We start from the raw sequence: 21,585 nt of genomic DNA, 5'->3' as shown, positions 1-21,585 counted from the left end.
GGATTAATACCCTTATAAGAAGAGATGTGAGAGAGCCTGCTTCCTCTCCAGGCTCTCCACCACATGGGGACACAACCAGAAGAGAAGAGGCCACTTACAAACCCAGCGGGCTCTCACCAGACACCTGATCTGCGAGCTCCCTGACTGTGGACTTCCCAGCCTCCAGATCTGTAAGAAATAAGTGTCTGTTGTTCAAACCACCCTGTCTACGGGACTGTTATAGCAGCCCAAATTAACTAAGGCACTAGGCTTGACAGACACACAGGAGAACGGCCATGAGCACAGGATGCCGTCTACAATACAAATAGATCCTTTCATTTTCTGGCAACCCCCAAATCTTGGCAGTGAAGGCCAACTAAATCAAAATCTAGGAGGTTTTCTTCACTTAAAATGTGATAATGCAGGGGAGGTCCAAGATTTGAAAGATGGTTTCCTCCCATTGCGTTCTGGCTTCTTAGTAAAATGGCCCACACTCATGGCAGTTCAGCTTTTGTCCTCAAACCTCCTCAACCCCCTAGCCCTGTCTAAAAGATGAGATTGTGTCACAGACAAAAATCAAACACCAGCCAGTGCGACGGCTCTATTCAATTCTTTTCCTTTAGTCGACTTCGTCACTGGGGTCCAGATGATTGGACAGTCCTGGAATACCCCAGGATTATTTTGTTGCGTTTCCCTGTTTAACAGGCCTTCCTACGTGATAATAACACATTCCTAACGCTTTGGTTTGATGCTGACTTTGTTTGGGTTACTGGAAGTAGGGCTGATACTTCTTCCAATGGGACCAACCTTTCAAGGGAGCAGGGGAACAAGAAAGGAAACACAGCATGGAGGCATGTACGAATAAAGCACACACTTTATTCCGAGTTGTGAGCACAACAGAACGCAGAGGAGTGGCGAGCGCTACTTGCAACGGGAGCGTGGGGCAGGTCAGAATCGTAAGCGCAGCCACGTGGGCCTACGGGCCGCCTCTGCAGACTAGCATGTGGTAGTCGGGCTGCAGATGGACACCCACTCACTTTCACAGGGGACACAACACATCTTTTACACAGCAGTTCTTCCAAATATTTGCTTTCATAGGTCTGAAAGGGGAGGGAGGGCAGGAAGGATGGTGGGTCTTCCAACATTTGAAAAGAAATTCCATAAACCCAACTGAAAGTAAAAGAACTGAGAGAGCTTCGATGCAGGATGGCCAGCCACACATGGAAACCACACACATTCATTACCGGATGAGTCTGTACATAAACCCCCACAGAATCACAATTTTGTGGACCCCAGTTTTCTCTTCCCTAGGGTGAAGAAACATGCATATGTGATGGTTAAGCGGCTCCCACCTTTCTGAACGTCAGTGTCCTAGTATCGTCTCCTTCTACCTTTGGTGAATGGGCCTGGAAAGTGACTCATGGGATCTTCACTCTTGGGAGAGATGCTCTGGGGAAGAATTTCATTTAATGATAACAATCGCCACTCCATTACACTAAGCATCAGAAAATGTTGGATTTGTTTAATTTTGCTGTGGACACATGTTTACAAAGTTTCTTTCAGTTTAAACTGACCTCCTCTTCCTTCCTTTTTGAGTTTGCCGTTAATTCATCTTGCCCAAATAAAAACAATCCATATGCAAAGAGCATCTGTTACCTCCGTATAGGTGGTTTCCTGGGCAGAAAATGGAAAGGTAATAATTTTTTTTTTAAATGCCAAAGTAAACTTAAAAAAAAAAATGTTGGGTCCCTTAATGTACATCCCTATAGGGTGGTGGTGTTGCAATTCTCAAGTCCAAAATGATTTCTTTTTCTAGGTAGAACGTTCTTCAAGAGCTAATGAGTGAGTTTTAGGGCATTCTGACAAACAACAGAAAATGCTTTTAAAAATCAAATACAATCAAAGCTGGCTTAGGAAGTACTGAGTAAACAGTGGCCAGAAATACTGAAGAGGTGGTTTGTAACAACTGAGCTTACTTTAGAGGACATAGGCGGGCCAGTGACATGGGGTTCAATATCCTCCCACCATCTTTCCTGTCAGAGAGAGGGCTCTGAGCCCACCTTTGAAGGGTCGCCTGCCCCTTCCAAATACAGGAGAATGCTCACACCAAGTTTGATGAAAAGAGTTTTTAGAAAGACCTGCGTAGTCAAAAGTGGTTAATTTGAATGTTTTAAACTTGCAAAAGCACATTGATTTTATACAATCACCTGGGAAGCGAGACTTCTCCAAGTAAAGGTGATTGACAGAACTAGATGGAGAGGATGAGGGCAGAGAGTTGGTCCAGCCTCACCTCAGAGGAGGAAATTTAGCTTGGGAACAACGCAACTGGGGGGAGGGGGAGAGACTAAAGGACATGTCAGATAAAAACTACTCTTTTTTTTTTTTCCTCTTCACCTTATTACCCATTAACTCTAGCTTCTCTGTTCGAGGTTTCAGAGAACAGGCAGTTTATCTTTATTGAAAAAAGTCACATTACGAACATTTCCTAACTAACCCAAACCAAAATCTGCACAGCTATCTGTACAAGCTTTCCAGGGCTCTTCACATGTCACCATGAATCACACAGGAAGACTAAATGGTGTGCTGGCTTTTCTGGAAGAAACTTTCAAGGAAGCTCTGACTTTCATGTTGCCACAGAGGCCTCTTTTACTCCACGTAATCAGTGTGCCGAAAGCATCACAAGGAAGCCCAATGCTCAAAAAATGTAGCCCTTTATGTATACACCTGGGAAGGCTGCCGTGTGTCGGAATCCTTTCCTAAAGAATCGCGTTCGTTTGACTGTGTTAACAACTGGAATTCTTCTGTGCAGTGCAGGGCGGGGTTCAAGCAGAGAACACTGACCCCTGGTGCAGCGGCCTGGACGTTTTGAGGACAAGCATGCTGAGCTCAGTTTAACAAAACAGATAGTGCGTGGTAGCCCACGTACTGGATTTGGCAGTTAGGAGAAGCAGGTGGCCCCATGACCCATCCCTCCAGCTGGCGCCTTCTGCTGGCGGTGTGTTATTTAAATTTGCTAATATGCTTGATGTGGAAAGAAGCTTTTCTTTCCTCTCAGTTGGATGCAAAACTGAATTCAAAAGACACAAGAAAAGTAGAGTTTCGTTTGAGGAAGCAGCTTTGGGGTTTTAGTTCTTTTAGTAGCAATTCTTCTTATATTGATGTTTGCCCTGCATGTGCATGGGGCATACCTCATTAACCAATGAAAACATTCAGGGTCCTTTATTATCCCCATAATGAAAACAAGCCTAGCACTGGGACCCACTTGGCCATCCTTGTCATTGATTGTGGGAGGAAAACACTGGGAATACACAGGGGTCCCCACCCCTCACACTTTGCCAGAGCAAAGCAAGGACTGGGACCCACAGGCTGCCAGTTGCAAGAGAGGTCAGAGAGAAGATGGGACAGCAGAAATACCGAATGAAGCAAGAGGCAACTGACATGTGAAGGCAAAACTGCAAGCTGCAGTCTGGCTGCAGACCAAGGAAGAGCTGGCGTCCTCAGGTCCACCCCATCGGAGCCATTTGCAAAATATGTCAGTGGGTCCCACGCACGCACGCATGCGCACACATACACACCATGAGGTCAACAGGGCCAGCGAGAAGGAAAGCTGAAACGGCCAAATTAAATCAGTTCGAGGCCATCTACCTTGGAGTTGCAGAGACTTAAAATAGAAAATCATGCCTTTCCTTAGCCTACTACTGAAAAGGCCTTAAAAAGACCCTAAACCAGCGTGGGCATGATCCGATTATGAGGTTGTTAGAAACAGAACAGAGGCTATGGGGTGGACGAATTTGCATTGGGGGGACACAGGACTTTCTTTTTGCCTAGAGTGCAATGGCCTCTGGGCAAAGATCATCTAACAGCATGCAGTTGGATCAATCTGGAGACAATTTTTTCTTTTCCTTTCTTTGCAAAAGGGGACCTGAGAGCTCCTGTTCTTGGTGGGGAGGAAAAATGAAGCATACTATCTGAAGCAGAAAAAGAGTTAAGGGAGGTTTTCCTTTCATTCCCTCTCCTTCTCTTTCTCGTAAAAAACTTTTGTTGTTGTTGTTAGTAATACCTAAGTAACTTGTGAACCAGGTTCTAGCAAACAGTGGAGAAGAAGGAGCTTGTTAAAAATGATTCCGGCTGCTATTCTGGCCACTCAGACTGAGCCACTGGGTTCCCCAACTCTGATTTCCGTCCTGCTGGAGCACAGGCAGAGCTGCAGGAGGCAGTGAGGAAAGGCATGTGCAAAATGGCTGCTCCCACATGGATACGTCCCTCGGGCTCTTCCTCCTTAGCCACAGTGCTACATAATAAATATATTCATACTTTGGAATTAGGACAGCTGTTGTGTGTTCCATGCGGCATCCTAAGGACACTTGAGGGCTCTTATCCATAGTCAGCACTATTGTTGGACAACAGTTAAAGGAAAACAAAAGAAGTGGCTCCTGTTGGGTACATTAGGTGACGTAGAAAGGTCGCGTGTAAGCACTACTGTCGAGTGTGGGAACATAGAAATTTCTACCCCATTGCTTCTTGTCAAGTGTTGCCGCTGGCTGGCCCAATGTTTGGCCCGTGAGTGTTTTAATCAGATTTCCCCTCTTTGTTGTTCCTGAGGGACAGGTGTTGGCAAAATCTCCAATCAAGTTTGGGCCTTAATACAACATCCTATGTGTCCCCGCCATTGTTAGTTAATCCTTTTTCTAATTGCTGTCTACGCGTGGGACCTTAGAAGAGTTTTGCTTTTTTCTTCATGTCGTTGCGTCTCCAAAGAGGTAACTTGTCAAACTCCTGTATGGACATTCCAAAGATTTCCCGAAACACTTCTGGGGCTAAGTGGCGCTGCAGAGAGAGAAAAGAACTGTGGTCAGTCCTGAGGTCCACGCAGATGACTTCGAGAATTGCTCTTCCGTTTACAAGCAATCATTCTGAAGAGCAAGGCAGAATGACAAAAGAGGGGTGTACCTCTGAGGCTGGTTAACAGGCACTGACTGGACCCAGTTATTATTCCTTTCCTGGTCAGGCCAGGTGAGGCACCCTCCCCACCAAACAAGAGAGCTGGCGGAGTACTAATGATTATTAAAAGGACACGGAATGGTGATGGGACATAGGAAGGTGATTTATTATGCTGGAGGTGACTCTACTTCAGGTCTTTGGGACGTTGAGAAGATGCAGAGAAAATGGACCATTGCAGTAAGAAAGCCAGAGCAAGAGACTTTCAGAGGGGTCCTCAGGGAGCCCCCGGGCTTCCTCCTGGCTCAGCCACAGGAATTGAGGTGGATGGATGCCTGGCCTACTGAGGAGAGCCTCCATCTGTCGTCCCTACTAGAAAAGTTCCCTTAGAATACTGGCGCCTTTATTCTCTGTGCCAGGCTGACATCATGTACAAAGGTACTGCTTTTTGTTAGGGAAAAATAATGATTCTTTATGAGACTGGCAGCCAGAGCTTTTCTTAATTAAAATCATTCAGATAGAAAAGTACAAAGATCAGTCTTCCATGTCTAAGGAGGTCTTGGATATGTCAGATAACCCTCAACGAGGAACGCGGAAGCAGCCAGGAGAGAAACTTGTCCAGCACAAACCTCTTTATTGAGCACTCCCTCCCTTCTCAAAGAACTCAACCTAGGCTCGGGGAAAGATAAGGAGCTGGGGATATCTAAAGAGGCATAGAGACTCCATTCTACACCACCAGCCATAATTGTGGCAGCATCACGTTTCCAAAGAAAATGGCTAAAATCCTGCCGTGTCTTCTGGATTTTACTTATGCTAATCTTTTTAAGTGTAAATTTGGGGTTTCCTCCAACGTTATCTCTTAATTCTACCTACAATATGAGGTTGATCTTCTTCATTTTCTTGCCTTCACCAAAACATTTCTTAGGGGAAATGCACAGGGATTTGCAGTTGGGACTAGATTTATTTTATTGTTATTATTATTTTTTTACCTCCAGCCTGGTTCTGTCCACATCTCTCAGGATTTTGTTGCGCCCTCTGTTGGTCACCATGAGCATTTCATATGGAAATATCTGAGAAGTAAAGAAAAACACTTCTTCTAGAACAAGGCTGTCTATTTTATTAACAAGCAGAATCTACCTAAAACCTGGTACTCCCAAGATAGAGCTTCTAGAGATCCTAATTAGAGCATCTAAGTGATGGCCGTTCCTCTCTCGAGTTTCTAGTATACAGGGCTAGATTCTTAACATATTCCGAATGAACTCCCCGCCAGCTTCTCACGCACTGTGCCTTTGGAGAGGTCTGTAGTGTGAAAGAATGTAAATTATTATGTCTTGGGGATGAAAGTAAAAATGAGAAGAGAACTGAAATTACCCGCCATTGTTACTCCTTTATACTGCAGGATACCTTTATGTATACTTTGACAATCTGGTTCCATGATTGGCTCTCAGACCCATGGAGCCAGGCAGGCCCGGGGCAGTGTTCTGGTGGATGATACACTGAACTAAGTACCAATTACGGTCCCCATGGAGCACGGCCGCTGGACACCTCTGGAAGTACAGGATGTTCTGGAGGTAGGGCAACCGACCATCCCAGTTTGCCCACGGCTAAGGAAGGTCCTGGGATGCAAGACTTCCAGGGCTAAACTGGGAATGTCCTGGGCAAACTGGAATGTGTCGGTCACCCAATCTGGAGTGGTCTGGGCATGGCTTGCAGTGCTCACGACCTTGAAGGGCCATGTTAATATCGAGGTCATAGGAGACGTGCAGGTACTTCACTGGGAAGCCCTGTGAGGACTGAAACTTGACCTGGTGTGACAAAGCCAGCAGGATGGCAAGGTGCTTTATGACATGGCTTGTCAAATGCCCCAGCCTAGAGCCCAGGGGGCCTCAACAGGCTGAGAATGGTGAAAAGACATTAAGACCAAATCTTTTTAGGGTTATGTCTCAGCTGTCACCCCTGTATGAGAGCAAAGAGAACAGCAGCACTTGCCTTTGGCTCCAACATATTGGGCATCGACACTCCTCGGTCCATTCTCATTCCAGGCATGTGGCCATCCGGGAGGGTCTGTAACACAAAAGCTGGTTCAAGGAGTACATGACAGCAGGGAAGCTGGGGCTCCCAAACCTCCCTGCTGGGGTCTCATGGCCTCATCGCCATTTTATAGAGGTGTCATCTTAATTACTACAGGTTTTTCAAAACAAGATCCTTGCTGAGTAAGAACAGGGATACTGCTCTTTTATAATCAAGTTGCGAAGACATCTGGCTTAGTAGTACTAATCCCTGAATTTAGGGTCCCTGCATGAAAGCATAGGGTATCTCAAAAAACACTGCCAAGTTTATGATTGTTAATTCCTTATTTTTATCTTAGGTTTCTTTGCATACTTTTCCTTTCCTCATTCTCCATTATAATGCTACAAGGTTTCAGTTCTAGGAAAAAAGGAATAGTACCACAGCAGCTCTTTCCTTTTCGCCCAGACAGAAATTTCTTTTCAAAGGAGGGAAGGCCTACAATGCTGAGTGACTGCAACTAAAAGAAAATAAACTGTGCATGGATGGACCCTCGATGCTGATCCACTTCTACCCCAGAGAGGACACTCCAAAGCCAGAGTAAGAGAGTCCTCCGACACCTGGCCTGGCTCATGCCATGTCCCCAAGGCCTGCAGGGAAAGCTTGGTCTGTACACAGGCATCCCTGCTCCTCAGGCTATGGACGAATGATGACACAGATCAACCAAAATCAGCATCTTCTAAACAGAAGCCCTGCAGCAGCGACACACATCTGGATTGAAACATGGCTGTTGTGCTGGTGTGGCCAACTCAAGAAAGACAGTGTTCCATACCTGGTAGTCTGGAAAGGAAAGAAAAAGAAACTATCAGAAGGGAAAAACCATAGAGAGACATGCAAACATGCACAGAGAGACCACATCCTATTGTAATTCCCCAAGCATTCCCCAATGACCCATGTCCTATCCCCGCTCCGGGTCTCGGCACACCCTGCCCACCTGCCTCCCTGAAGCCAGGATATGGCTGCTCTGGGGTTAGTTATCAGTTAAAACACCTTTTCCTTTCCCTGACTTTCCCAGACACCCTGAAGGTGTTTCTGCCTTCAATCTGCACCTCCAATCAGAGCACTTATGACACGGAGCTTCTCTCTCTCTTTCCCTCGGCCATATGCATTTTTGAAGGTAGAGGCCATCGCTGGACCCCCACTGAGTCCTCAGTACATAGTAGGAGCAACGAATTCATTCTTGCAAACTAGCTTCTCGTGGTCTCATTTCACTAGAGAGCCTCTGAGATTTTAATAAAGGCTCTGTGAGCTCACAGAGGATAGACGTGATCGCTCTTTCAGAATGGACTAGAGCAGGGATGTCCAAACTTTTTTCAACGTTTTTTACCAAGGGCCATATGCAGTAAAATACACAAACAGCTGGGCCACTCACTCGAGGTGAAGTACGTATTGCCTCACCTGGTTTAAGTAAACTAAATATATTTTTGGAATTTGCTGCGGGCCTATTAACAATGAATTGTGGGCTGCAGTTGGCCTGCGGGCCGCAGTTTGGACACCCCTGGACTAGAGCATGAGTCCGGTTAATGTACTCGTGATCACATAGCCTCTCCTCCCCTCAGCCATTGTCAGTCAACAGTGCGGCTGCAGGCCCCTCACCTCGCATGCTCCCGCTCACGTCCCCGTAGCTGTTGTACTGAGCAAAGTCTGTAGAAACCGGCTGAAATGAGAAAAAAGATAGGATTAGAACATCTACCCCACAGTGACCATTTTGGAATCAGGGGAAGAGGAAGAAAAAATTCACAAAACCTAAGGGTTCTTCCCAAACTGCATTCCTGGACCCTCATAATTGTCTCTCCTATTTCTTCTTTTACAACTCTGAAAAATCTCTTTGTCTTTGGTAGTACATTCAATGCCACTGCTCAGAAGGTAAGCAGGTATCTCTTGCTGATAAATTAAAATACATTTCTCCACGGAATGACACCATTACTTTTATTCTATGCGTTATGGGGAGGGTGGTTTCAACAAACTTTCTTCTGTCTTTTTACAGCAGAGATAATGAGTCAAGTAATTACTTTTTGCTTGATGGTAGAAATATTTGCCACTGTGTTACTTAATCTAGTCTTCCCATAAACTTACACAGGCTATTCTCTTACCTAAAGTCAATTTCTCTTTCTCTCAATAGAAATATTTTATTTTGCCCGTGACTCAAAGTGATTTACCAGGACATCAGGGAGATTATAATTTTCATTATATTCCAACACTGAGATCATAATGTCAGACATATTCAGACAATATGTCAGCACTTCAACCAGGACTGAAGAGGGAATAAATTCAGAAACCACTGATTGAGAAATCTTACCCGGTGAAGCCCGTTTCTTCCATAGCCTGGGAGGGAGGAGGTTTTAGATGACAGAACATGAGAAGCTAAATGAGAAAAAGGTAAAAAAGCAATGGTTAGGAAATCGGAAATTCGATCCTTCAATGAAATTGGCAGTGTATCTTCTACCTTGTAGAATAGAAGATTTAGAAAAAAAAATGCAAATAGCATTGGGCTCAAATGTTCACCAAATGCCACCAGACTGGGTGTGCAGGAATGGGTGGGCAGTGATACCACCGAGGACGGGAGGGTAAGGGAGAAGTGCTCTGCCTACTTTCTCTCTGAATCCTCAATACAACACGAATAACACTGTTATTATTTCCATTTTAAAAAAGAAGACATAGGAGCTCAGAAAAGTTAAGTCTCTCGTCCAAGGTCGTTCAGGTTGTAAATAGCTGAGCAACAAATAGAACCCAGGGCTATCGGGATGCCTAAGCCCATGCCTCAGTTGGTATGGTGGCAATCACTGACACAAAGGCAACCATGCAAGTTATCAAGACCTACGGGCCGACCACAGCTGGACCCCTGGGGATGCCCGGGATAGGGTGTCTCATCGACCAACAGCATGAACGCCTGCCAAACTGCTGGGCTTTGGGGAAAGCAGACCTGGGCTGGAGTTCTGGCTCTGCTACTTAACACCTTGTTTGGGTACAGTAGCTCATCTTTTTAAGTCTTCATAGTTTGGTCCATGTAGATCTAGTGCCATATACTCTTATAGAACAGAATCACAGAATTAGATGGAACTCTAAAGATTAGTTCACCACCTAATCCAAGATCAACGCCAGGGAGGCGTCTATGAGAAGCAGCAGGACATCTAGTTAAGAGTGTGGGTGGGCTCTGGGGTTGGACTCCTAGATCCGAGTGTTGCTGGTCATTTGTGGTGTGACAATGGGTAAGTGACTTAAACTTCCCGAGCTGCAAAAGGGGATAATAATAATATCACCTACTTTGTTGTCACAATGTGAAGATGAAATGAAATCATGTTTAGCAAATATGCTTGCATATAGGAAACACTAAACACAGTGTCAAAGGAAAGCTCAGGAAATTATGCACTAGTTCAGAACGCGGGACAAGAAATCTTGTGGGTTAAGAGAGAATTGGCATCTGACAAATATAAGCAGGGGAAAACATCCTGATAGACGGTTTCGACCCCAGTACCTAAGTAATCGCCTTTCAAAGTACCACAAACACAGTTTGTCTTCAGCTCTTGTATTGACTATGTTAATATAAAATCATAATGCTTAGAAAACATTATTCATGCTCTCTACAGTCCAAAAGCATTCTGTTCTCTATATGGTGTTCCTTCACGCTGCCTCCTTCTGAGACGACTATTGCCAACTGATGCGTATCCTTGAGGTCCTCTAAGGGCTCCCCCATTCCCAGAAGGACGGAAACACACATTTAAGGAAGAATTATGACATACATATAAGCCAAGTTGACGTGAACTGGGTTTCCCACCCTTCCTTTCCTGTCGAGCACTCTGTGGGTTCCAGCAGACAAGGCCCTGGCTCCTTGCAGGCAGGTGGCCTGACCTCGGCTCAGGGGAGGCGGGTCTAATGCTCACCTGAGTTGATGGGAGAATCATAGCGACTGGCTGATAGGGATGACCTCTCCCGGTTCTCCTTTTCCATCTCTTCTTTCAATATCAGCTGCCCTAGGCCTGAGTTGAGCTATTCACAAAGAAAAGAAAAATGAAAGTAAAGTCTGCAATTACTTTCATGGAAATGCAATTTCTTTTTTGAAGGTCTTACAAGAAATTCCTGGCTCGGGAGACTGCTGGATGTGTATAGTCCCAGAACCTTGTCGTTCCTCAAGAGGTAGGCCAGGTTTTGGACCTTTACCCCCTCAGCCTTTTCAATGTCAAGGGTCCATTTCCCTAAGTCAGACACCATGTCAGAAGAATGTTCTCCCTCCCTTTCCTCCCCCAAAGTGCCAGCAGGTGACCTCAGGAGGCATGTGTGAATATGTGCAGATTTTTGACATGGGAAGGGGAGGTTGGGCATAGTTTTCAAAAATGAATTACATTGATTTGTTTAAACACACACACAAAAGTAATACGTGCTCACTGTAGAGTTTAGAAAATTCATATGGAAAGAAGAGCAACCCATAACCCACCACTCAGAAATAACCATTTACATTTTAATTTATATCCATTTTTCCATGCATATCTTATATAAAACCGGGATCATTCTATAAATGCAACTTTGTATCCTACCCCTCCACATAACTAGTATCATGTACATTTCTTATATAATTATCTTTGTTAAGTGTCATATGATGGGATTCATCAGTTCTTCATTGCTGGGAGAGTTTATAATTTCCTGACTCCCCCTACCCAAGGCCATAATTGGCTCTCCTTCTATGGGTCTTACGGGATGTTGCAGGCTCATGTCGTAGGTAGGAGGGTATAATGAGGGCTTCTTTGTGGCAGTCTATTTTATCCCTTCTCACCTGGCCTAGCTATACACACAACGTCCTAGGAGTCCCAAGGAAAGACTTGGAGAAATGCTTGATCCCAAGGGAAAAACGTCAACAGAGCCTGCACGAGGGAAGGAAGGCGTTGCACTGCCTGGGTATACACCTTGGCTCTATCTGGCCCTTTAGCATCCTTTCAACACATGCACCCCTCTCACACATGTCCTACACAGGGTCTCACTCTCCTTGCAGAAGCCCCACCACTCCGCGTCCCTCTGACTTCCCACCTCCAGATAATCTCTCCCAGAACCTACTGCGTACTCTGCTTTGTTATGGTCACTAGTTGCAACCCTTGAACACTGGGACCACTTCTTGCTCATCGTTCGTGGCCTGCCCATAGTAATCGTTTAAAAAATATAGACCAAATAGAACTGAAGAAGACTGCAGCAAAGTAGTTTAAGGACAAACCTTCATTAATTGCTCTTCTTGAAGCTGCCGGCGTCTCAGGAGTTCCTCATCATCTTCCTCTCTGCCACTAGATCTGCGTCTCATGTCAGCTCCTAATTCCACAGCAAAGACAACTTCTCACATCAGCCCCACGGCAAGGGGTTCTTAAGGGACTAGTCCCTCTGCACTCAACTTGTCAGGCTGGCAAAGTCAGCAGTGGTCTTAAACATGAATGAACAGCACAAGGGAAAAAAGAGCCTGCTACCAGTTTAGCACTACTGGCTGATTTCTGGAGACACTGGGTCTCTTTGACAAACCAGTTGAATGTGTGATCCAGTAAGACAGCATTTTGGCCTCTCAATAATTTGTCTGCTCGATTAGAATGCGGGGCTGCTACTGATTGGGTCAAGGTCATCCCAACTGAGCACTGGTTAGCACTCTCTGTAGTAAGTGGGAGGGGCATCTACAATTACTATTTTGATGTCCCTGAGGTCAATTATTTTCAAATAGAGAGACATCCAGATTCATCTAGATGCCTTTAAATAGATAAGAGAATCACTCTCATGTGATGAGTTTTAAAATCTTGTAGTTTCCTCTTTTTCTGAATATATAGACTTGCCATCATAAGATCACCCTGTCTTCTACGCTTAATAAATTCATTAACAAGTATGCTTCTAATTTTTCTCTTAAGGGACGGGTCTCTCATGTTTCCTTTTTCTCAAACCTTTGAAAAGTTGTCACAAAAAGTTTTCTGTTAATAAAACTCAATAAAAACTGTTATAGCAACACAGCTAAAAAGTTACTTCAGTACAACACAGCAAATCATGTACAATTTTTAAGCTTCCTGGTAAAAAGGAGACAGGGAGTACATCGGAGGAGTCTGTATGGTTGGAAAATTAAGATAATTATTGTTTTTCCTAAATTGCTTGGATTAATCTGGCTATGGGAGGAAACAGGAAAGCTTGTTAATCTAATCAAAACACACTTTAACTAATAGTCTGTTTTTCTTATTTTGATTAATGGACCATAAATTGTCTACATTTTTGTAACCCAAAAGAGCTTTAAACTATTTAGTGAAGACAGTTTCAAAAACAAAATATTAATTCTCCCCAAGAGTATGGCTGCTGTAGTGTCCCCACTTAACAATGTGACTGAATTGAAAACCTCAAAGCTCCTGAACTGCCGGGAGGGCATGGACAGACACAGCAAAGCTGATGATGGCTCCTAAAATCATAAATCTCAATGTGAATATTCTCTCTTTAGTGTATACTAATAAAAATTAATAGACAAGTTTGGAAGAATTCGATATATATCTCAAGTCAATACAACGTAAAGAATACTTGTGAATAATGAACCCAAGAGGTTGATTTTCCTTCGACTATTTCTATATATACAAATTGCCTTAAAATCCACTATATAAGTAAAAGTTTATTCCAAAAATAACTTGATGAAAAAATAGCATGATGAAGAAAACTTGGAAAGTTTGGAAAATTGAAGGCCTTTTAGGTTGTTAACGGAAATGTGATAAGACAACCATCTATTTGTAAAGCCAACTCGCTAAATTTTCTACATTAGCTTCTGAGTTTGCTAATACCACTTTTTAGGCCAAGTGATTTCATGACTGACAAAACAGTAAGACACAGACACAATTCTAAAGCATAAATTTGTGGTTCAAAGCAAAGAATGAAAGCTCAAACGTGACATTTTAGCACAGAATTCATGGAAATGATAGATGTAAAATCACGTAACTTTACACCAGGAATAAATATTTCAGAACACCCATTACTCTGTAAGAGCCCTCTTAGTAATGGAGAACATGACCTCGGAAGAAAAGTGAAAGTGCTTCACTGTTAAGATTGGTTAAGAGAATTGTAATTACAATTCAGAAATAGTCTAAAACAAATTCAACTGAAAGAAGTCACGCTTCTGTGGACACTCGGTAAATTCACCCACTAGATTCTAATTATATAGAACCATGTTCTTGCCAAGAGGCTTTGATTCAATGGTGTTCACAAGAGTTACTGATTTTGCAGCGATAAATTCGAGGGTCCATGCACGTTATCCGTTTTAGACCAGTTCTGCATCTTGGTGGTTCGGTTAGAGTAAGGCTCTGGTGACTGGGTGTTTGTAACTTTGAAGCTTTTTGTACACACATTAAAACCACATCAGTTCTATCCACTATTCTACCTCTTGGTCATATTTTTCTTAAAAAACCTTTCAGAGAGGACACATTTTCTCGCATATGTTTAAGCATTTCATTTAGAGATCTCCTAGCAATTTGTCCATGTGGCTTAGCTGTAATAGTCGCATACCTATAGCGGCAAGTGAGGGGGGACCAGGCCAGTGGTCCGTCTCAATCTTTGGTATTTCGCTGGGGTCTGGAGCCTGGGCTGCTGGGAACTTGGAAAACTTGATGATGTCTTCTGAAGACTTGTTCTGGGCTGCCAAGAAAGCTGCATCTAGACGGGAACCAGGGGGATCTTAGCTACTGGTCTGCAAGGTCGTGGTGGTAAACCCACCTACACAGTTTTCTTGTGCTCTGGCAAAAGTTTCAACTCCAGAAAGCTCTGGGGATCGCCCTTCGCTATTGCCCAGCCACTCAGTGGTGCCTAGAGACACCTCAGCTCATTTTCCTGATGTTCTGTCAGAAGCTCAGCTTCCTTTTGTATCTATATCTGCAAAACCTTGCTCTAGAGCTGTGCTGTCCAATAACAGCTACACGTGCTTATTTAAATAAGAAATAATCAAATTAAATGAAACGATTATTAAAATTAAAATGCAGTTCCTCCGTTGCACTAGCCACATTTTAAGTGCTCAATAGCCATGTGGGGTCAGGGGCTACTATATTGGGCAGCACATTGACGGAACATTTCCATCATCCTAGAGAGTTCGATTGGGCAATCCTCTTCTGGAGCAATTAGAAATTTGAATCAGTAATTTGAAATTACAGAGTTAAGTTAAAAGCATGCCACTGTCATTTAATGACACTGTCATTGATGAACTGTAGTTGTTCATCATTAAAGGGCTGGCTGGCTTTGTCTTTGTGGCTTCTCTGCTACAAACATAATGATCCAGTCTATTTTAATCCTTACATATGATATATGTGGCCTTGAGTCTGAAGAGAAATGGAAATGGGAAGACCCACTTGCAGGAATTTCGCATTGTGACTTAGGTTGGACATATCCACTCTCTGTTTTGTTCAAGGGTCTGCACATACAAGTGAGGTATCCAACTTTAAAACAACAAAAGCCAGAAGAGCAGCAGCATCGTTCAGACAGTTCTTAATGGCTTTGCTAGAGGAGGAGTCCTTGGCTTAGAGACCCAAATCTAATCACGGAGATGGAGCAAAACAAACCAGGATAAATGGTCGGCTCCTGATTCTAGCTAAGTGTGCACACTGACCTGGGACGTCACTAAACGTTTAAAAACAAAAATATTTATACTCCTTCACGTAAAACTTTCCCCCTTAGTGGGCTCACAGATTTTTAAATCTTGAAATAACTTTTTGAATCTTCAGTTCCCATGCCCCTTTCTTGGAGAAACCTTGTAGGTCTCAATTTGCCTAAGTGACTTGACTAAGGTTGCCCTTTATAATAATAAGGAATAAAATCTTGGCCAGGCATGGAGCGGTGTTTCTCAGAATTTCTAACCTCATGAGAAAAAAAAACAAATCAGCGTGGAAAATACTTCATACTTTATATCCTCCTCTTAAAGAGGGACAAAATGTGTTAGCAGATTAAAGACCAAGTTCTGCATTACCAAAAAAAAAAAAAAAAAAAAAAAAAAAAGCGTGACGTTATTTAAATCTAGCATTTTTCAAATGCATCAGGGCACAGCTACCAGTTTTTGGTATAACATCTATTTCTATCACATTGAACTGCTGTTTTGGAGACTGTCCTTTGGGAAGTGCTGCTTTGGTTGTGCTACCCTTAACTAATTATAACAGTCTGAAAGAGTGTTAAGAATAAAGTCAAAGTAAATTTTGAGAAGCCAATTAATCCCTTCTAAATAAGTAATTTAATATTATCCTATCTTTAGGCTTAATTACTTATTTTTGTTTAGAGAGGCAGGGCCTAGAGATTTGAGAATTAAAAAAAAAATCTCTAAATTGATAAATCAAACTCTGGGAATTTTATTCTTAAGTTTTAAAAAAAGCATGACTTCAAACAGTACTTACGCATTAGAATTGGTGAAGTCAGTAAACATTCACATGTTAATGAGTGGGTGAGAAGACATTAAACCATAAAAAACAAACAAAAACAATGTTAACAAACTTAAAAAGCAAGCACATGGTGTGAAATATTAAAAAAAAAAACAGATGGGGGGAAACGTCATAGTTCTAGAATCATTATAATATATACATTCTCTATTTTTCCCTAGAAGGTTGGCCTGAAATATTTTCCTTCTACATTTTTAACTTTATTTGCTTTTCATATATCCTACACTTTAAGAACTCATTAATGTCAACTGCCTTCAAATTTCCAGGCACAATTTGTGCATAATTTTCTGATATCACCTGAAGACCAGTCTTGGCTTTCTATCCACTCACAAAGATGTAAGGCAGATAAATCTTTAGAGACCTAATAATGGTGGAGGAAAGTGTGATTTACATATAGGAATATAATATCCTGAATTTTAAAATTCCATATTCCCAGGAAAGGAAAACAATTATAAATCCCTATCAGTGATTCTCAGTTTGCAGGAATTTCAGAGACAAACTAGCCTAACTCATTGGTTTTTACAGATGAGAAAACTGAGGGACAGAGAAATTGTGTCCATGACATCCTAAATCACAAAGCTGGTTAAGTGAAAAGATGGGACGAGGGCTAGGACTCTGTTCCAGCATGTGTCCACCATCAGGGCACAGATGTCTGCATGCTCCCTAAGAAACAGGACAGCCAAGCTGATGTAGGCTTGTCAAATGAATTTTTTTAGGTAACTGGCTTTCACTAGTTTTAATTAGTTAAACAAATTACAAGTTGATCAAAGTTATTATCGAGGTTAAATTATTTAGTAGCAAAGAAAAAAAAACTCTTGGTAGGGTGTTTGTGAATTATTGTGTAGCTTCTACTGCCCCTTCTCTATGAATGGAATGATACATGGTTTGATGGGCTCAGAAATGAGCTAGAAGCTTCCTGACCAAGCTGAGTGTGCTCCATCTAGGAAAACCAATTTCACAATATTTGCAGCTTAGGAGAACATAAAGGCATAACACCCTGGCGCCCCAGTTTGATTCTTAAAAGCAGCAGCAGATAAGCCTTTCAGACGACAGCAAAGAGAGGTTCGGCTGACGCGGCTACTTAAAATAGCTACACGGAGGAAAGCGGGTTTTACCATGCTGTTTGTAGATGGGTGGTTTTCGGTAAATGTTGGTCCCTTGATCTGTGGAAATGAAAAGCAAAGGTGTGTGATTATGGGAAAAACAGATCAACCGAGAGGCAAACCAAACTGAAGACTCTTGAACAAAAAGCACCCACAAGGTTGGTTAACTTTTGTATTACAAAGATTGAAGTTACGAGAAGACATTACAGGAATGAGCAACTTACTATAGACAAGTGATATGAAATACTTTGTAATACATCTTAAGATATATAGAGATGTAATTAATTCATGAGCCATTTATCTCAAATACATACTTCACTGCAAGTGAAATAAAACAGGAAGAAGTGGAGGTACTCTAATCGTGAGGAAGAAGTAACCAGTTTGGGGAAAATCCCCAAATTGCTACTGTCTAGAAATTGAGCTTCCGGTAAATACCAGTGGCTCAATTTACTTTTCAACTAAATGCATGAAACAGTGGAAAGCAATGCAGTCAAATTAAGAGTCTTTTTTAAAACACAGGAACGCTGTTGTGTGCAAGAATAGTCAGTCTGATGTACCACCAGCAGGTTCAACAAAATCCTGACTTCTATTGGCCAAATTTTAAAAAACAAAAAAGAAAAGAGATGCCAAATATTCATCTGTTTATACAGGACCCCATTTGATTATGCTACCATTTCACTTTGAGTGCACATAGTCAGGAAATTTTAAAAGCTTTGTTTCTCCAGAATCTTGGGCACTGTATCTTGGTGGGGAATTCTAAATGCATTCTTTATGTTCTAATGTGTAACACTGATTTTCAAGGTTCAATGAAACTTAAAAAAAAAAGCAGTCCTATCTTAGTGGTATGAATCTCACTGACGTTTCCTCTGTTTTATCAGGTAAATTCGGAATGCAAAAGAAAAAAACTATTACAGATTCCAAAAAACGTACACTAATGTTAACATAATGGGTAATCTATTAAACCCCTTTCAGTAGCTGAAAGAAGCAAAACTATGTAGTTCTGATGAAAAAGTCATACGTGACTTCTGATGGCCAATCTTGTCTTTACAAATAAAGGTGACCTTCAACAATAAGACATTGATGGGTTCTGATTTTTTTCCAGTGCCTGATGCAAATTATTATTTGTACAGCGACAGCAAATGTTTGTGACTACAGAGCGAAGCTTGCAGCACCAAGCCTAAATTGCAAGATATCTTTGTGGGCTAGGGAGGTGGTTAGTGAGTTAGACACTGCAGAAGAAACACCTAATTGATCCCATCTTATATCTCTCTGAAAAGTCCGTGGAAAGATTATCCACATTGGAAACAAACAGGAAAAATAAAAGCACTCTGAAGTGACGCTATGGTTCAGTCTTTAGAATGAAAAGAAAGGGAACTAGATTGTCATTGAGATAATTAATCAATGACACCAAACCACAGAGTGATATCTTAGAAGACACTACTATAAAAGGGAAAATTAAAATTTTAGTACGAACAAAACAATTCAACCCTCATTCCTTCACTCTCTGCCTCCCACCCCCGCTTCAAAAATTTTTGAGAAAACTCAAACCTTCAGGACACTCCTGGCATTTCACACACAAAACTTTTGAAAGGTCAGATCCTGCAATTTAGGGTTTGTCAACGGTGTTAATCCCAATTGAAAGAGCATGAGAAATGGAGACGAGACAGCAGTGACAAGGCTACATTCTACACTGTGACAGAACACCATGACATAGACTGTGTCAGCTCCTACCTGGAACATGGAAATGTTTAGGGGCCTGAGCGTAAGTTGGAGTTAGAGGGCGGCTGTCTGGCCGGTAGGGGAGAGGGGAGTTCCGGCCGCTGGATGGCTCATTGCCTCCAATGAGAAGAATGGAGAAAACAAAATGAGAAAAGGGAAAGTAATAAAGAAAACAAAGCAAGCGTAATAAAAATTCAAAACAACAAACCAGAAGGAGGTACATCAAAAAGGAGAAACGAAAAGAAACAAACTCAATTTATCAACTTGACTTGCAAAGGTGACATAAGGCTTAGTTTTCCCAAAGAGAGATTTGAGTTCAAGTGGAACGAGGTTAAAGCAGCTCACAGTAAGATGCGTCATTCCAACGGCATGCAGTTGAAGGAGCACTGATTCGATGGAAAGTTGGTTAACAGGAATGAAAGCTGCTGGCTAATGATTCAGGAGCACTTGTTAGAGGATTAAGTCCCAAGCATGTAAAGGAGTGGGATATGCAAACCCAAATACAATCATTTCCAAGCATGATGGCAGAGGCTGGCAGCTGGAATATATTTCTCTGAATGGAAGGTAAGTCTGGGAACCTGTGTGGTCACCAGTCCTTCCATTAGCAACCCAGCATGCCTTCATTGCAGCATGTTTCTGTTGCCTCACTTTGAAATACACCAGATAGAGTCAGACCCCTTTCTTCCAGGTACAGGGGGACCACTTATACCTCTCTCCATCTTTCTCTTCAAAGATGAGGCTCCACCCAGTCTAACAATTCCATCAGTGAAACATTTACTGAACATGTCCTATGGCTGGGCACTGAGCTATGGCCGAGGATAAGGAGATGAAAGGTAGGTGCAAAATTCTATGACACGCAGATGAAGGTGTGTGTCATCAATTCTTCAGGACAGTTACAGAAAGATGTTAGACGAGCTGGGCGTGGAAGAGGAAGCTCACCAAGTGGGCAGAAGGGTGGAAAGGGTCGGATTCCAGAGGGCTGGAGTAACATGAGGAAGGCAGTGTGGAAAGGCTCTTGTGGGTGGGAGCAACTAGACTGGCCGTCTTGGCCAGATGGCATGGTGTTCTTGGCGGAGAGAATGGGGAAGAGGCTTGAAAGGACAGCTGGGGCTTGGCTGCGAAAGCCTAGTGTGCTATCGTAGCCACCATCAGTGCCTTCTGACCAGGAGAACTGCAGGGATGAACTGAGACTTGTGCAAAACCGGAAAGGGATCAGTGATTGCCCTAAATTGTCCTCCTTCCCCACATTTCAGCGAACATCTGTCCCCAGAATACCCCAGAAGATGTAGCACTATCGAAAGTTAATGAATTAGTAATATAATTACTTTTATGATTAAGTTGTAAGAGTTCTTTACATATTCTGGATAATAGTCCCTTCTCAAATATATGATCTACAAATGTTTTCTCTCATCCTGTGAGTTGTCTTCTACTTTTTTGATAGTGTCCTTTGCCGCACAAAATTTCTAAATTTTGATGAAGACCAATTTATCTATCTATCAATTAATGCTGACAATTTTAAATACATCATAGGTCTTCAAAAAATAGAGCACGAACCAAATTTTTTTTGCACTTTGTCTTTTTTTACATTTTTGAAAAATGAGATAAAATTGACATTTACTCTATTAGTTTTGGGTGTATAAGAGCCAATTTCTTCAAGTAAGCCAAATGTTTGAAATCTGGCCAACAAAATATGAAAGATGTCAGTTGTTAAAGTTTTAAAATGACAGGTTTCGTCGAGTTTTAATTTCTCAATATGTGTATTTTTAGGTACCCAGAGCACAGATCAGTACTGAATAGGCAGTAAGATTCCAGATATGAGATCTGAATTTGTTGACTGGCTCAAATTTATATTCTAGGTTTTTGGTTATTCTAGGTTTTGATTATAAAAAAGTTTTGTACTGAAACTTTTGTCTTTTTTTTCTTGAGTTGCTTCAGCGTCTAGCTCCCAGTATATTATAATATAGCCTTTACTATCTAAATTAGATGTTAGCTTCTAAAAATTATGAAGCTTCACCCCAAACGGCTGATCTATGTAAAAGCTTATTTCAAAGCAATGTTATCTCATTTACTACTACTCTCCTAAAGCGAAGTAACCAGCTCATGTCTGAAAAAATAAGTATAATAAACACAGGCAGAGGCAAGCAGGGGAAAGGGGAATGTGATTTATTTTTGGAAGAAAGTCCTGTTTTAAATCTAAGGCTGAATTAGAACTGGGCCTCATTCATCTCTGTGTTAGCCCAGGGTCTGGCCAAGAGTGAGTGCCTAGTAAATTTCTGTGAATGAATGATTGAGGGAAGCCAACTCATTAATTCTACAGCGGCTGATAGCCTAATTTAGGAAGCACCACTGCAGGATTAACTGTCACCTTTCTCTTAATTAAA

At 42.3% G+C, this 21,585-nt stretch overlaps 1 protein-coding gene across 27 annotated transcripts in view; it reads right to left on the bottom strand.

The window, feature by feature from the left end:
* Positions 1-826: 826 nt before the first annotated feature.
* Positions 827-21,585, bottom strand: part of ABLIM1 (actin binding LIM protein 1) — a 270,699-nt gene continuing 249,940 nt past the window's right edge. For 8 of the 27 annotated variants that reach the window (XM_081074430.1, XM_081074426.1, XM_081074427.1 and 5 more), the window contains 8 exons: positions 17,498-17,545; positions 12,185-12,276; positions 10,866-10,971; positions 9,284-9,348; positions 8,581-8,641; positions 6,907-6,995; positions 5,907-5,987; positions 828-4,806 (listed from right to left, as the gene is read on the bottom strand). In XM_081074430.1, the coding sequence (XP_080930556.1) occupies positions 4,693-4,806; positions 5,907-5,987; positions 6,907-6,995; positions 8,581-8,641; positions 9,284-9,348; positions 10,866-10,971; positions 12,185-12,276; positions 17,498-17,545 (656 nt within the window). In that variant the 3' untranslated portion in view covers positions 828-4,692. Of the gene's footprint in view, positions 4,807-5,906; positions 5,988-6,906; positions 6,996-8,580; positions 8,642-9,283; positions 9,349-10,865; positions 10,972-12,184; positions 12,277-14,475; positions 14,623-17,497; positions 17,546-19,216; positions 19,322-21,585 lie in introns of all 27 variants that reach the window. The other 19 variants (XM_081074429.1, XM_081074439.1, XM_081074438.1 and 16 more) reach the window with 5 other exon arrangements.

Source organism: Rhinolophus hipposideros (assembly GCF_964194185.1).
Source record: "Rhinolophus hipposideros genome assembly, chromosome: 15".
NCBI lineage: Eukaryota > Metazoa > Chordata > Mammalia > Chiroptera > Rhinolophidae > Rhinolophus > Rhinolophus hipposideros.
The sequence above is the reverse complement of the archived record's forward strand: the minus strand, read 5'-3'. Positions and strand labels throughout refer to the sequence as shown.